The sequence below is a fragment of the Echeneis naucrates genome, chromosome 11 (genome assembly GCF_900963305.1).
Source record: "Echeneis naucrates chromosome 11, fEcheNa1.1, whole genome shotgun sequence".
Taxonomy (NCBI): domain Eukaryota; kingdom Metazoa; phylum Chordata; class Actinopteri; order Carangiformes; family Echeneidae; genus Echeneis; species Echeneis naucrates.
Window position 1 is genome coordinate 1,668,204 of NC_042521.1, and position 12,479 is coordinate 1,680,682.

Consider the following 12,479-nt stretch of genomic DNA (forward strand, 5'->3'; position numbering starts at 1 on the left):
CTGGGGGCGAGCTGACACAAGCCCCCGTGCAGCTCTGTCCCCCGGGTCGGCTTTAATGTCATTAACAGGTGGGGGGCAAAAATAGATAGAGGAGGGATAACGTGTGCGCACACACAGACACACACAGAGGCAGCTACCTCCTTAGTGTGTGTCTGTGTGTGTGAGTGTGTGTTTAGCACCAGAACATTTTGAAGCCGAGACAGTCGTCCAGCAGAACGGCCGCTCCATCGTAAACAGACAGATTCACTTACAGAAGCTACAGTGTGACTGCACACAACACACACACACACACACAGGAGCAGGCCGTCACACACACTCACACAGATATGTAAACTGCAGGTCTATATTTATGCGTGCACACACACACACACACGACCTCCACCCCTTTTCCCCTCCCTCGCCCTGTCCACCCGTCTCTCTCTCTCACTCCCTCCGTCACTCCGAGCAGAAGCACACACACTTAAACCAGGTCAGCAACTTGTTAATATCATTGTTGTGATGTTTGTGCGGCGGCGGCGCTGGTGGGGTTGATCTGCACGCGTTAAAGAGTTAAAAATAATAAAACTAATGAGTCTAATTTCAGCACGATGTCTTTTGGCTGCTGGGCTGCTTGGGGAGTGGGCAGGTTTCGGCCGGGGGGGCGAACCATCGAGGCCTTTTTGGAGCCCACTTTGCTGTTTGTGCGATATAACACACTCGCTGCCTCCAGCAGCTTATTTTTGGAGACAGTAGGACGGATATTTTAAGAGGCTGAACTTGTTAAACGGCGCTCGTCGCCGCTCACAGCTGCTGTAATGAGTTTCTTCCTTCCACGCCGCTTTTCCAGCTCGTCCAATTGGCTGCCTTAAAAGGAGAGCTGCCGTCCGTTTTGACGAGTAAGGACACGACAGTTCAGCTCATTCGTTTCTTCTTCAGAAAATCGATTTTTGTTTTCCACCAACTCGTTCAGCTCTCGCTGGTTTCCGGTTTCTGTTGCTTCGTCTGTTCGTCTGTGACCTTTTTTCATTTCTGACGTTTTTGCCAAAACTGCAAATTCTCTGGATTTCTGGAATTATGTTCCTTTCGTCAGATATTTAATTTAAACTTCGTCAGTATTGTTGTGTGATTACGGTTGAATCTGAGCAGCATAAAAGTTCACCTCCACCTCAGCGTAAAGGGGAGGTCGAAGGTTTGATGCCGACACATCTGTGTGGATGAAAGCTGCTTCAGAGGCCGAAGCATCAGGACTCAGCTTGTCCTCATGAACCTCCAAAATTTACTAAAAGGGGAAATCTTTGATCGAGCGTTTCAGGATTTGTAGCTTGAAGATGGAAATAGTTTCCTCGATGAGCTGCTTTCATCCAAATATGATTTGATATGAATTTGAATATATTTTCATGTTGTGACGGAGAGCTTGGATTGTCAGCAGGAGTCTGATTATGATTTAATGAACAATTGCATGAAGAATTTCAGTTTATGATGTGTTTTCTTTTCTTGACGTCTTCTTGCTCTGTACCTTGTTAGGCGTTTTTTTTTTTTTTTTTTTGCCATTGTTGCTAACGAGGGAGCTTCGTGCTGCGTCTGTTGTCGCCACGTCACGGTGGAATGTGGCGGGACAGCTGGCCAACACACACACACAAAGGCTTTGGATATCCAATATGTCAGCAGCACATCTGCGTGACTCCTTCACGTCCAATAGACGGATAATTGGTTGAGCGTCTCAGAATAGACAGCAGGTTATGATTTTACTGTGTCAGATAACATCTAAATACGTAATTGACTTTGACTCTGCCATGTTAAGTGCTTCTATTTTGCTCCTGAGTCCAAATGAAAGATGTAAAACAGGCAGAAAAGCTGAACCCTGAAGGTTCCTCGTGCTTGGCGTCAGACTGTTAAGATGATGGATGACGGGGGAAAAGTGATCAGCAGATCACTGATTGATTAACGACTTTCACTCTCTCCTCTCATCTCCAGGAGGCCGGACGTCTTTTCCTTTTTTCACCATGATTCATTTATCAGTTTCCAATCTGTCGTCCAAGCCGCCGTTTTTTTTAATCGAGCTTTTTCTCAAGAGGATGCTGATTTCTGCGTTTTCCTGCTGAAGTTTTAAAAGTCGTTGCAGATGGAGATTTTCTAACCAAAGACACTTCTTGGGTTTTTTCGTGTCTTCCTTTTTGTTTTGGGGCACGAACTGAGATTGTACTTCATCTGTTTTTTTGTTTTCCTCAGTTTGACTTTTTTTCTTGCTGGGGTGACACCGCCCCTCTACACACACACACACACACACACACACACACACACACACACACACAGACAGAACTAAGTGAATCCCACTTCGCCGTCTCTGTTTTCTACAAAATGTGGTCGACCTTTTTCGTGACGGACGAAGATGGCCGCACAGTGGGCCCGGTGCCACCCGGAACCATGGGGGTTCCTGTAGCAGGAGGACCCCCCCCGGGCCCGGTGGGTCTGGCCACCCTGATGAGCGGGCGCAGCACGTTTGGGGGGAACAAGCGGCGCAGGGCCACGACCAACGCCATGAGCGAGGCCCAGGAAGGAAAGGTGAAAATGGAGTCGACCTGTCACACAGCTGCCTCGTCAGCTTGACTTCCAACTGGTCCTTGAACGCACCACCAGCTCAGATGAGTGACTTCTAATGTTAGAAAATGAGAATTAGCACGAGATCAAATGGACTTCTTTGACATTAAGAAGAAAAAAATACGAGCTTAGTCGTAATCTGCAGGTGACTTCAGACTGCTGAAGTGGATCACGTACCCTCACATACCCAGAATGAACTTTAGAAGGCCACCGCGGCGTAACGCAGACAAACCTGGACCAGACTAATGTCCTCAATCTCATCATCTGAAACTGGTCCACACAAAGATAGAAGCACAGCAGCAGCCCACCCACACATCTGATATTATATCTGCTGTGACTTAAAAACTTCCTCTCTGAGCTCTGCCGTGTTGTGTTGCAGCATCTGCTCCATCTTCATCTCCATCCGAGCTGCCTGCAGGTCACAGCGAGTTACAAGGTCGCTCCTTTAATCGTTTAGACTTTAAAGGGCAAAGTAAAAATAAACTTTACATGTGGAATCTGTGGAAGAACATCACATGACTGCACCCAGTTGGCTTTAGCTAGTTTTTTAGCCTGTTAGTACCCAAAGTACGTTAGCATCAGGGCTAGTTGTTAGCACATCAGGAACATCGCCTGCACTGAATGAATCATTCAACTATTTTAGATGTTTATTTATTTTTTAAATTTATTGTTTAAATACTTTTCTGTTTTGGTCCCAGATAAAGTTGGCGTTCTTCGTGGCCATCGTGGGCGTCGTCCTGACGGTGCTCGGCGTGGGGACGGAGTTCTGGGTGGAGCTGTCACCCCCAAAAAGTTTCTACAACAACCAGGTGAAACGTCACATTTGACTTTCCTTGAGTTGAGTTGAGCTGTCCGTCTCCGGGACGAAACTCTCAGGATCAACTTCCTGTTTGATGCTGTTTTTGCAGACATGTCTGACGACTCACTTCGGCCTGTGGAAGGGCTGCACCAAGACCCTGTGGGTGGCCGACATCGACCCGGAGAGGGAGAGCTGTGGACCTGCTGAACTGCCTGGAGGTGACGCAGATTTTCCGCCTGCTCTGTGGAGGACTGTGTGAGATGGAGGGTTGTCGGCGCTTCGTCCAGTCAGGAGCGTCCAACCCGACTTTCTAACACCCACTTCGTTGGACAGGACGTCCTGAGCTCAGGAGCAGCAGGTTCAGTCCAGGTTCACATTCGCGGTTCGGCTCGAGCCTTTTGCAGCTGCAGGAACAGCTAATGGAAATAACGCTTTGCTTGTTGAAAGCTCTCTCTCTGTTTCCGTGAGTCATCTGCGTCAGAGTGATTCAAAGGAGAGAGAGAGTATGGGAATAGTCCACCGAGGGCTGAGTGTGTGTTTGTTCAGACAGACATGTTTGATTTCTGTGAGACGACGTGGGCGTGTCACAGCGTTTCCTGGTCTACTGAGGGACGATGTTTGTTGTGCATTCTGGGAGTTTTTGAACATAGAAAGTGAAACAAAAATAGACTGACATCAGGTAGTTTTTGTTTCCTGTTTGAAAGTCGTGTCCCTACATGACAGCGTTTGATAGTTTTCTGTTCCCGACAGACTGAGTGGAAACCCGCCGACAGGAAAAAGCTCCTGGAGATGAAACTGACACCCTCGTTATGGGTCATCTGACACATGAGTGAAATAAGTAAATGGAAATGGACTGACGTATTTTAAGCTGTAGGAAGTTTCGTGTATAGATATTTGGAAACAACAGGAGAATGTCGAACTGGAGGATTTCACTGAGGGGAAACTACTTCTGGGCAAAGACTGCTGATGACCTCAGACAGCGTGAACCTTCATGTCCTCAAAGGGCTGAAGTTGTTCTGATATCGGCCTTTCCTCCCCCGACAGCTGACTGGATTGGCGGGGTTGGACTCGGAGGACGCTAATGAAGAGCGATGTGTTTGGGTGTTTGGCTCAAACGTGCGAGGGAACAGATCAAGGTGTCGGACTCTAATTACCGTAACGCATCATCAGAACCGCAGAATACGAAGCGGCACCTCGTTGTCACCTTCAGATCCTCATTGATGGCTGATTGTGTTTGATGGAGAATCCTTTAAACCAAAGAGGCTCCTTGAATGTCGATAAGATGTTGCTGTGTTGCCTGTCGTTGTGCGTTTGTGTCAGTTCCAGCTCTTCCATCTCTGTTTCTTTTTGGCTCTTACAGCATCAAACTGCACCTACTTCAAGTTTTTCACCACGGGGGAAAACGCTGTGATGTTTCAGAAGACGACGCAGAAGAGTGAGTCATGCTGCACCTCTTTCAGCCTCTCAGGGGCCGTCCCACCTCGTCCGCCCACTCCTTTCCTTGCCCCTCCTTCCCTTCCTCTCCTCTTCCTTTATCCTCCCATCTCCTGCCTGTCATCTCTCTCCCACCTCCTCACCCGTCTCTCTAACAATCCATCCCTGTCTTTTTCCGTCCTGTCTCCTTTCACCTCTCCACGTCGGCCATTGTCTGCCCTGTGAGTGTTTGAATCTATTCCACCTACGTTGCGTCGGAGTGTCTCAGAGCGGCCGTCTAACCTTTCATTTTACTGGCAGCTCCATAATGTGCCTAAATCACACGGTGCTGTTTGCTCTGTTGTTCTGTCACGCTGTCACGCCGAAGCGCTTCACAGCTGGTTTCATGAATGCGGTCATGGCTGCAAAATAATGTTGAAGGATCATTTGCTTTCTTCTGTTCGACAGAAATGACAAATATCAGCATCCTTAATGAGCCAAAATCTGTTTTCTGCTTTGACATCAGTAAAAACATCGCTGCCCTCATTTCCTGTGCAGATCTGAATGTAGCGGCGGCCATGTTGGCCATGTTCAGCCTGTTCCTCATGGTGATGGGGGCCATTTGCATCACCATGTCTCTCAGTAAAGAGATCCTCTTCTTCCTGAAGCCGGCGTCAGTCTGCTTCATTCTGTCCGGTCAGTAAACGCAGCGACGTTTGTTTGATTCTGGATAAAAGTGGAAACGAGTGGAGGTTTTCTCTGCCGTCTCGTCCTCAGGTGTCCTGGTCCTCCTCTGCCTCGTCGTCTTCCACCAGTCCGTCCTGGCTTTGCTGGCCAGCGACCACACGGTCCCTCTTCACCACGAGCTCTCCTGGTCGGTGTCGTGCATCGGTTGTGCGGGGGCCGTCCTCATCGTTGGCGGGATCCTCTTCCTGCTGCTGGCGCTGCCCTACAGCCCCTGGCAGAGGTGCCTCCCCCAGAAGGACGACAGCAGCTAGTCCCCCCGGAGGTGGTGTCGCACTTCACGTTTCCCAAAGACGTCTTAGCAAAGTGAATACGTAGAGGAGTCACGAGGATCAAAAGTCTGCTTATATCTGAGAAAGAGGTTACGTCTCCCCGTTTCTGCAGGTTTCAGCAGAAAATACCGAACTTGATGCAGAGTTGGTTCGTGGGCCACCGAGAAGCCGATCCAGATCCTGTACGATAAAGTCCGGTGTCTTATGTGCTACTTGGGTTTTGGTGGACATTAAAAATCCAGCTCTGGCTCTTATGTGGGAATCATCCTCTTTATTTTTTTTAACTTTGATAACACAGTTTTGGATTCTTGAGCTCCGAGTCCTTCGCTTTTTGACTCTCTTGTTAGCCGTGCAGCTAGCTTTGTGCTGAATATGCCACCATAATTTTCCTTCATCAAATACAAAATCTGGTAATCTTAATGCATAGACGTGTTTGGGAAACTGTTTTATTGTCTTACTAAATATCCTACCAGGGTTTGCAGGCAATTTACTGTTTGTAAAACAAAAAAAAACAAGCAATTCCACATTTGACGTAAAGTCATTGTCTGAAAAAACGTAAAAATCAGTTTGCTGAAACATCGATAGCACATTAACAAGTCTTCCATTTAGACTCATTTTGGGAACGTTCATTACGTCTCACCCCCCCTAAATAAAAAACAAAAAAAAAGAAACCTCATTTAAAAGCCGCTTCATTCTGAGCGAATCTGTGCTTCCTTCTTTATGTCCGTGCTGGATGTTTTGTTGATCGTCAGTTCTTACACAGACTTTAATTATTAATTTTATTTCATTTATCTCTCATTTATCTCGCTGTATATTTGTTATCCGTGTTTGCTCATGAGCATACCTGTCAACACAACCCGTCCTTTTATCATCAGACTTGCACTGTAAAAGATGTGAAATGTGGAAGGTAGTTTAACAGTCAGGTGACCCGGTGTGGTTTCCCTCTGAACTGAATTGATTGAGTATGAATGGCTTCATTTTATTAAACATGACGTGTATATTTAATATCCTCTCTCAGGTTCCATTTGTGTCTGATCTGCACTCCCTTCACGTTCTCAGAACAGATCCCGCTGACGAGCTGAATATTCTGTCTGAGCGACTGTACGCTGAAATCTCACTCACTTCAAATGTTCTGTATCAAATATAATGAACTACTGACGCTTTTCAACACCACAGTTGTCAACCTGAATATGCATTTCTTAAAATATTCTTCAGTCCCTTCAAATTCACAACCACAAGATATGAAGGTCTGAGGCCTAAAAGGTAAATTTGTTTGTTTTATTTTTGTTTTTCTTCAGAAACCACCTCCGTGTAGTTTTACACCTCAGGGGAGAGCGACTGAAGATTTAACGGACTACACCTGCTGCTTGAAGTCTATTTAACTATTTAATGTAATGTTTGTTTCTGTGAGTCCATTATTCGAAGCGAGAAGACGGAAAATAACGAGGGCAGCGGGGGAAGAGACAACAAAGGTCTTGGCTAAATTTGAACTCAGGATGTTACGGTTGCATGCTACGTTCCGTCACATGATACGCCGCATGCTTGGAGTGTGGCCCTTTCACTACGATTTCAATATTCCCATCAGCCTGCGAAGGCAGCACGGACATGGAAAGGTGGGAATGAGTGTTTGAGCTGAACTTTTCTTCTGCAGGAGATAACAGATTTAAAATCAGCACATCTCAGTCCCCATGCTGACCTCCTTCCAGGCTCATGTCGCTCTGAAGCATCTCCCACGCTGTTTGGCTGCACCCTCCTGCCTAAATATAGACCGTGGCCAACGGCACTGACGTCGCAGGAGAAACACAAACCTGGGGACAAGCTGTGTGTGCAGACAAACACACACGTGTGAAGCGGCACACAGGATACCCAGTTAATGAGCCGGGTGAGATGCCAGTTCACACCGACAGGCCTGACGTCATCCTGAAAGCTTCACGGCTCCGCAGAGTCTCAAATCGCCCCCCTCAAATTAATATGAGATGCTCTGAAGTGATATAAACACAGACCGCTGACCTCTCTTCATCTTCCTCCTCCTCTTTCTCTGTCGGGTAAGTTTGACACCGAAGTATCTGTTACTAATCAGACACCTTCAGCCTGCTATGCAGTGAACCAAGCCAACAGGCTAACGTCCCGTCAGCCTTTTTTCCGATAAACCACAATGATTTCCCGGCAGCAGCTCAGTGATTGCACAAACCAACAACACAACACAACACACCACATGGTTGGTCATGTGACGTATAATCTGACTTTCCTGCGTCCGGCTAAGGAACTAGAAATTCACGTTCTCCTCAGGGAGAGGTGCAGCCGCCGTCTGAAGAAATATGACCAATGCGGCTGCATTCGACAGGACAGACGATCTGCTTGGAGCTCAGCGATCCGTCTCATGCTGCCAAGTGCCATCGCTGCTAAGTGACATCCAACCAAAAGTGAATCTTTTTCCCTTCTTGTTAAAAGTTTGTCCATCACAAACAGTCTGCACGTTGAAGTCTTTCTATTGGAAAATATGTGCAGATGTTCCATCCCAATGAAATCAAATCCACTCCAATCCCTCCAATAAACACGACAACCCGACGCCACGAAAACTGATATTAGACTCCTGGCTGAACTTCGAAGTGGAGAGAGAAGGCAGACTTCACTGTAAATGGCTGCAATACCAGATACATTAAATGAAGAGCTCCTGAATGTCACACATGTCGAGAAGGGCTTCGTAAGGAAGATATAAAATGACTAATGAGCTAAAAAAAGAATTAATTGCTGCATCTGTTGGCCAACGTGTGAATATCAGGTGACTTCAGCCCCGAATGTTCTCCAGACAGACATCTTCCCTTTAAGTCACATCTGAGAAGCACAAATCTGCATTTCATCCTAATTCTTTCTGATTCGCCTCGTGACAATGAGTTTGTTCCTACTTCTGACCACACTAATTTTTTTTTGTTTTTACAATACAGACAGGATAAAATTCCTACAACAACGTGAATCCTGATTTGTTTCGTGTCCAAATAATGTAATTGAAGTGAAAGCAGCAAATGTATCTGCTCTGCCAAGTCCAGGTTTCCTATCCTGGGATCTCCCTCTGCAGTAGAGAGGAAGGATTTGAGGACAGGAAGAAAATGAGAGCATAATCTTGACTGACAGACCGCCCCAGCGGCACATGGACGTCAGTCAGAGACTCTTTGAGCTGTTATCGCCGACGGCAGGCGTGCACTCTCACCGCCACTAAGCCCTGAGAGGGGGGACTGCCGGACAGCGAGGAGACAGAATTTAAATGCTGAGTCTCTTCACAGGTGGCTGACTCCTGTTGAGTCAGAGTGGAGGCTTTCATCTCCCTCCACTGTCTGAAGGACGAGTCAGCAGGTGAACCGCGGCGTGGACATGAGCGTGCTGAGGACAGCTGCCGAGCTTTTAGTGAACGCAGCACGAACAACAGAAGCTGGAGAGGTCAGACAGCAGGGTTGCATCATGGGAATCAGGTGTGTGACTGTGGGCGGGATGATTACTGATGACAGCTGAGACCACAGGATCGGGAACCTTCGGGTCACCTGTTGGTTTGTCTTTGTAATGGGGCGTCAGGCGTCCAAATCAACGGGCTGAAGATCGCTGCAGCACGGGACGGAGACCAACTAATTAAAATTTTGACACCAAATCACTTTCCAAAATGCGTCTCTGTCTCCGGTGTGCTGTCAGCGGGATTAAAAAGCGTCACATTCCCCCCCCTGAGGGCCGACAGTCCCTCCCTGCATCCTCCTCCAAAGGAGACGTCTCACTGTCTTAATTACCGCCTGTCAACGTCTGCGCAGGTTCCTTTTCTAGAGGAGAACTGAAATTACACTCCTATCTGCCCATCTCCAAGTAATTCTGGTTCAGGGACTGAACCATTTCTCATCCTGCTGTCGATTTTCCAAAGAATGCCGCCGGCAGCCAGAAGTCATGTTTACACGCTGTGTTGACACGTACAGATGAATCAATAAAACACAGGTGTGACCACATGACGGCGAGAGCGTCAGCAAATGAGCTGTATTCTTTAATGAGCAGCAGATCTGCTGAATCATCTTTCATCAACAGCACAACAACAACAACTTTCATATAGAACTTTATTGAATATATCTGTATATTTATATATATGTATATATACCTTGTATTTTTTGTCTTTTCCAGTGAGGATCAGTATATTGCATTGCTTCCCGTTTTCCTTATTGTCAGTTTTTCGCTTTGAAAGAGTTTAAGGTTGGACACGTGTCAGTAGCCTAAGTGTTGGGGAAAAGGAGCCGGTGACTCAGGCTGGCGTTAAAATGGCTTTCACGTCAGAGTAAGAGCTGAGACGAGAGAAGAACCTTCTTCACAGTCACTTTGCAAAAACGGTAAAATGGCGACCGAGTTTTTTTTTTTTCTTCCCATTTTCAGAAGAAGGCAGATACTTTTTCCTTCCTTTTTTTTTTGCCACACATATATACATATATGTATATATGTATATATATAAAAAAAACAAACCCACTGACAACACAGACAACATTGAGCTCACTTCCCCGTCACTTCAGCTACTGACCTTCTTTGAAGATACAGGCGTCGGAAACAATATCACATTAAGAATATCTATACGTACCACCACGAAAATAAATAGATTAATATAAATCCTACCGCCTACAGTTATACACTAGTCAGAACATTAAAAAACACTGATTATTAGGCTACGTTGGTAATGTTAGGACACAAAGTGGGAGCGATGAGGCCGTCTGTGGAACGTTATGGCGCATTAACACATAAGATAGAGATGAGTGAAAAACAAAAATGATGAGGTGTTATTTAGGGTCAGGGTTAACCTCAACATGGGGGAGGTCGTCCCAGTGGAAGTTCCCTTACTGGGCGACCGCCTGTGTGTGTGTGTGTGTGTGTGTGAGCCGAAAAAGAGCATGCTGTCCCCGATAAACAACACAACAAGGACGGCCATGAGATGGACTAACACATTACTAACCCTCTTCTTTGTGCACATGCTTTCCACGTGACGCCACCGACGTTAGTGTAAATACGCAAGAGAAAGGAATATAAAAAAATTACAAAAAGGAAGAAAGAAAAAGGATTTCAAAGTGTAGAAATACCCTGCAATTACCATTACGATCATAGAAACACCAGCAACATGATATTAATACTCAGGGAGTTACAATCAAATGTAACTGAGAGATGAGACGACCCAAACGTTACCATTTACAGACATTATGTGCTTTTGTTGAAGTGGATGGATCAATAATATACTCAATATTACATTTATTATTCTAGATTGTGAAATAGTAGGCCTATATAGTAATAGCTAAAAGAGACGCAGTCGGGTTGAACTCGTTTTCGGTCCGATGATCAGACTCCAGTCCAAAAAGTTTTGAATTCAAAAATCCCGATTGATTTGTGATGAATCCTTCTCAGCCGATTCAGAGCGTAGATAATAATCATTGCTGTGCTTCTTCCTGTTCCGTGTCATTTCTTGGCTCGATTAAATGGTTGCTGCTTCATATTTGAGTATCACGTGATTTTAGCGTTGAGCTTTGAAATCTACATTCTAATTAAATCAGCGCCCCCTGAGTGTGAACTGAATCGACCCCCCCCCCCCCCCCCCCCACCCACCCAGCCTTGTTCTGGTTGAAGCCCTTTGCAGGTTCACTCAGCGTTTGCTGGCCAGAAGCCGTCAGTATTCAGTCATCACCATAAACAGTCATACAGCAGCTGAAATGAACGTCCTTTTCAAAAAGGCGATTCAATATCACCAAGAGAGCAACAACATCCGTCTGCACGAGCGTCTCCTCAACATCTCTGCTCATCGTAACTCCTGTGGAGGCAGAAATCTCTGAATTTCTGAAAACATGGCTTCAAAGTAGATTTAGTTTGGAGCTTTCTCGTACTTGAACAGGACCTTTTCGTTTCCTGGTCACGCCTCTCTCTCTACGTCGTACATAAAAAGCGTCATTGATTATCACTTCTTTAGGTTCGTCCTGTAAAAGAAATCGGTTTGGAACGTTTTTACGGTAATTCTCATCGTTAAGGCAGCGAAAAACAAGAATCTTTAATAAGAGTAACAGTCTACGCCCGCTGGACTTCAAACACTTCACACGAAGACACTTGCTCAGATGGACGTTTGTTGTGGCGTTGAACCAAACTGGCGGCGGTGCGACGGAGCCGTAAATACTTTGACACACAATGAAAGATGGAAAGGTCCACAGTGTGTGTCCTCTGTTGTGCGCTGTGTTTGTTTGTGTATTGTTAGGAGCGGATGTTGACCTCGAGCTGGCAGTCAACTCGTCACTGAGCAGCTCGAAAGCACGTCCGCGACACAAATGTGAAAGAGAAACACGCTGTTTTGTGTGTTGTTTGTTGTGTAGCAGTGATCCGGTACCCCAAACCTTTGTTTGTTTAAGAGAACTTGTAGGTTTGAGTTAGCGGAGCCCCGTCGCACCGCCGCTGTGCAGGTAACTAAGAAGTCATGACCGTGTTAAGGCGGAAGTCATGATGTCAGAAGCTCTACGACTGTTTATGATGTTGGAGGGTAAATATGGCGGCGATACTTCAGGCTCATGGACAGAAACGTTACCGCCGACATCACCACATCACCTACAGATACTTCTCAGATCTGTTGATTTTGGCAGCCCCCCTCCCCCCCCCCCCCGCCCTCTCAGCCCCCTCCAGGAGGTTTCACC

At 46.4% G+C, this 12,479-nt stretch overlaps 1 protein-coding gene across 3 annotated transcripts; it reads left to right on the forward strand.

Annotated features, from left to right (window-relative positions):
* The first annotated feature begins 438 nt into the window (after window positions 1–438).
* On the forward strand, window positions 439–6,803 carry LOC115051076 (voltage-dependent calcium channel gamma-6 subunit-like). 3 transcript variants are annotated; one of them, XM_029514353.1, is made up of 7 exons: window positions 439–469; window positions 1,954–2,541; window positions 3,276–3,386; window positions 3,486–3,594; window positions 4,737–4,811; window positions 5,348–5,485; window positions 5,567–6,803. In XM_029514353.1, the coding sequence occupies exons 2-7, from the start codon at window positions 2,338–2,340 to the stop codon at window positions 5,785–5,787; spliced, it is 858 nt and encodes a 285-aa protein (XP_029370213.1). In that variant the 5' UTR covers window positions 439–469; window positions 1,954–2,337; the 3' UTR covers window positions 5,788–6,803. The 3 variants fall into 3 exon arrangements, with proteins under 3 accessions (XP_029370213.1, XP_029370215.1, XP_029370214.1); XM_029514355.1 differs by lacking the exon at window positions 439–469 and adding an exon at window positions 800–875; XM_029514354.1 differs by lacking the exon at window positions 439–469 and having other exon boundaries at window positions 1,569–2,541.
* Window positions 6,804–12,479: the final 5,676 nt, after the last annotated feature.

Coding starts and splice junctions, on each gene's coding strand:
- LOC115051076 (XM_029514353.1), top strand. CDS start 2,338: ATGTGGTCGACCTTTTTCGTGACGGACGAAGATGGCCGCACAGTGGGC. Junction 3,595..4,736: donor ACCTGCTGAACTGCCTGGAG/GTGACGCAGATT, acceptor TGGCTCTTACAG/CATCAAACTGCACCTACTTC. Junction 5,486..5,566: donor AGTCTGCTTCATTCTGTCCG/GTCAGTAAACGC, acceptor TCTCGTCCTCAG/GTGTCCTGGTCCTCCTCTGC.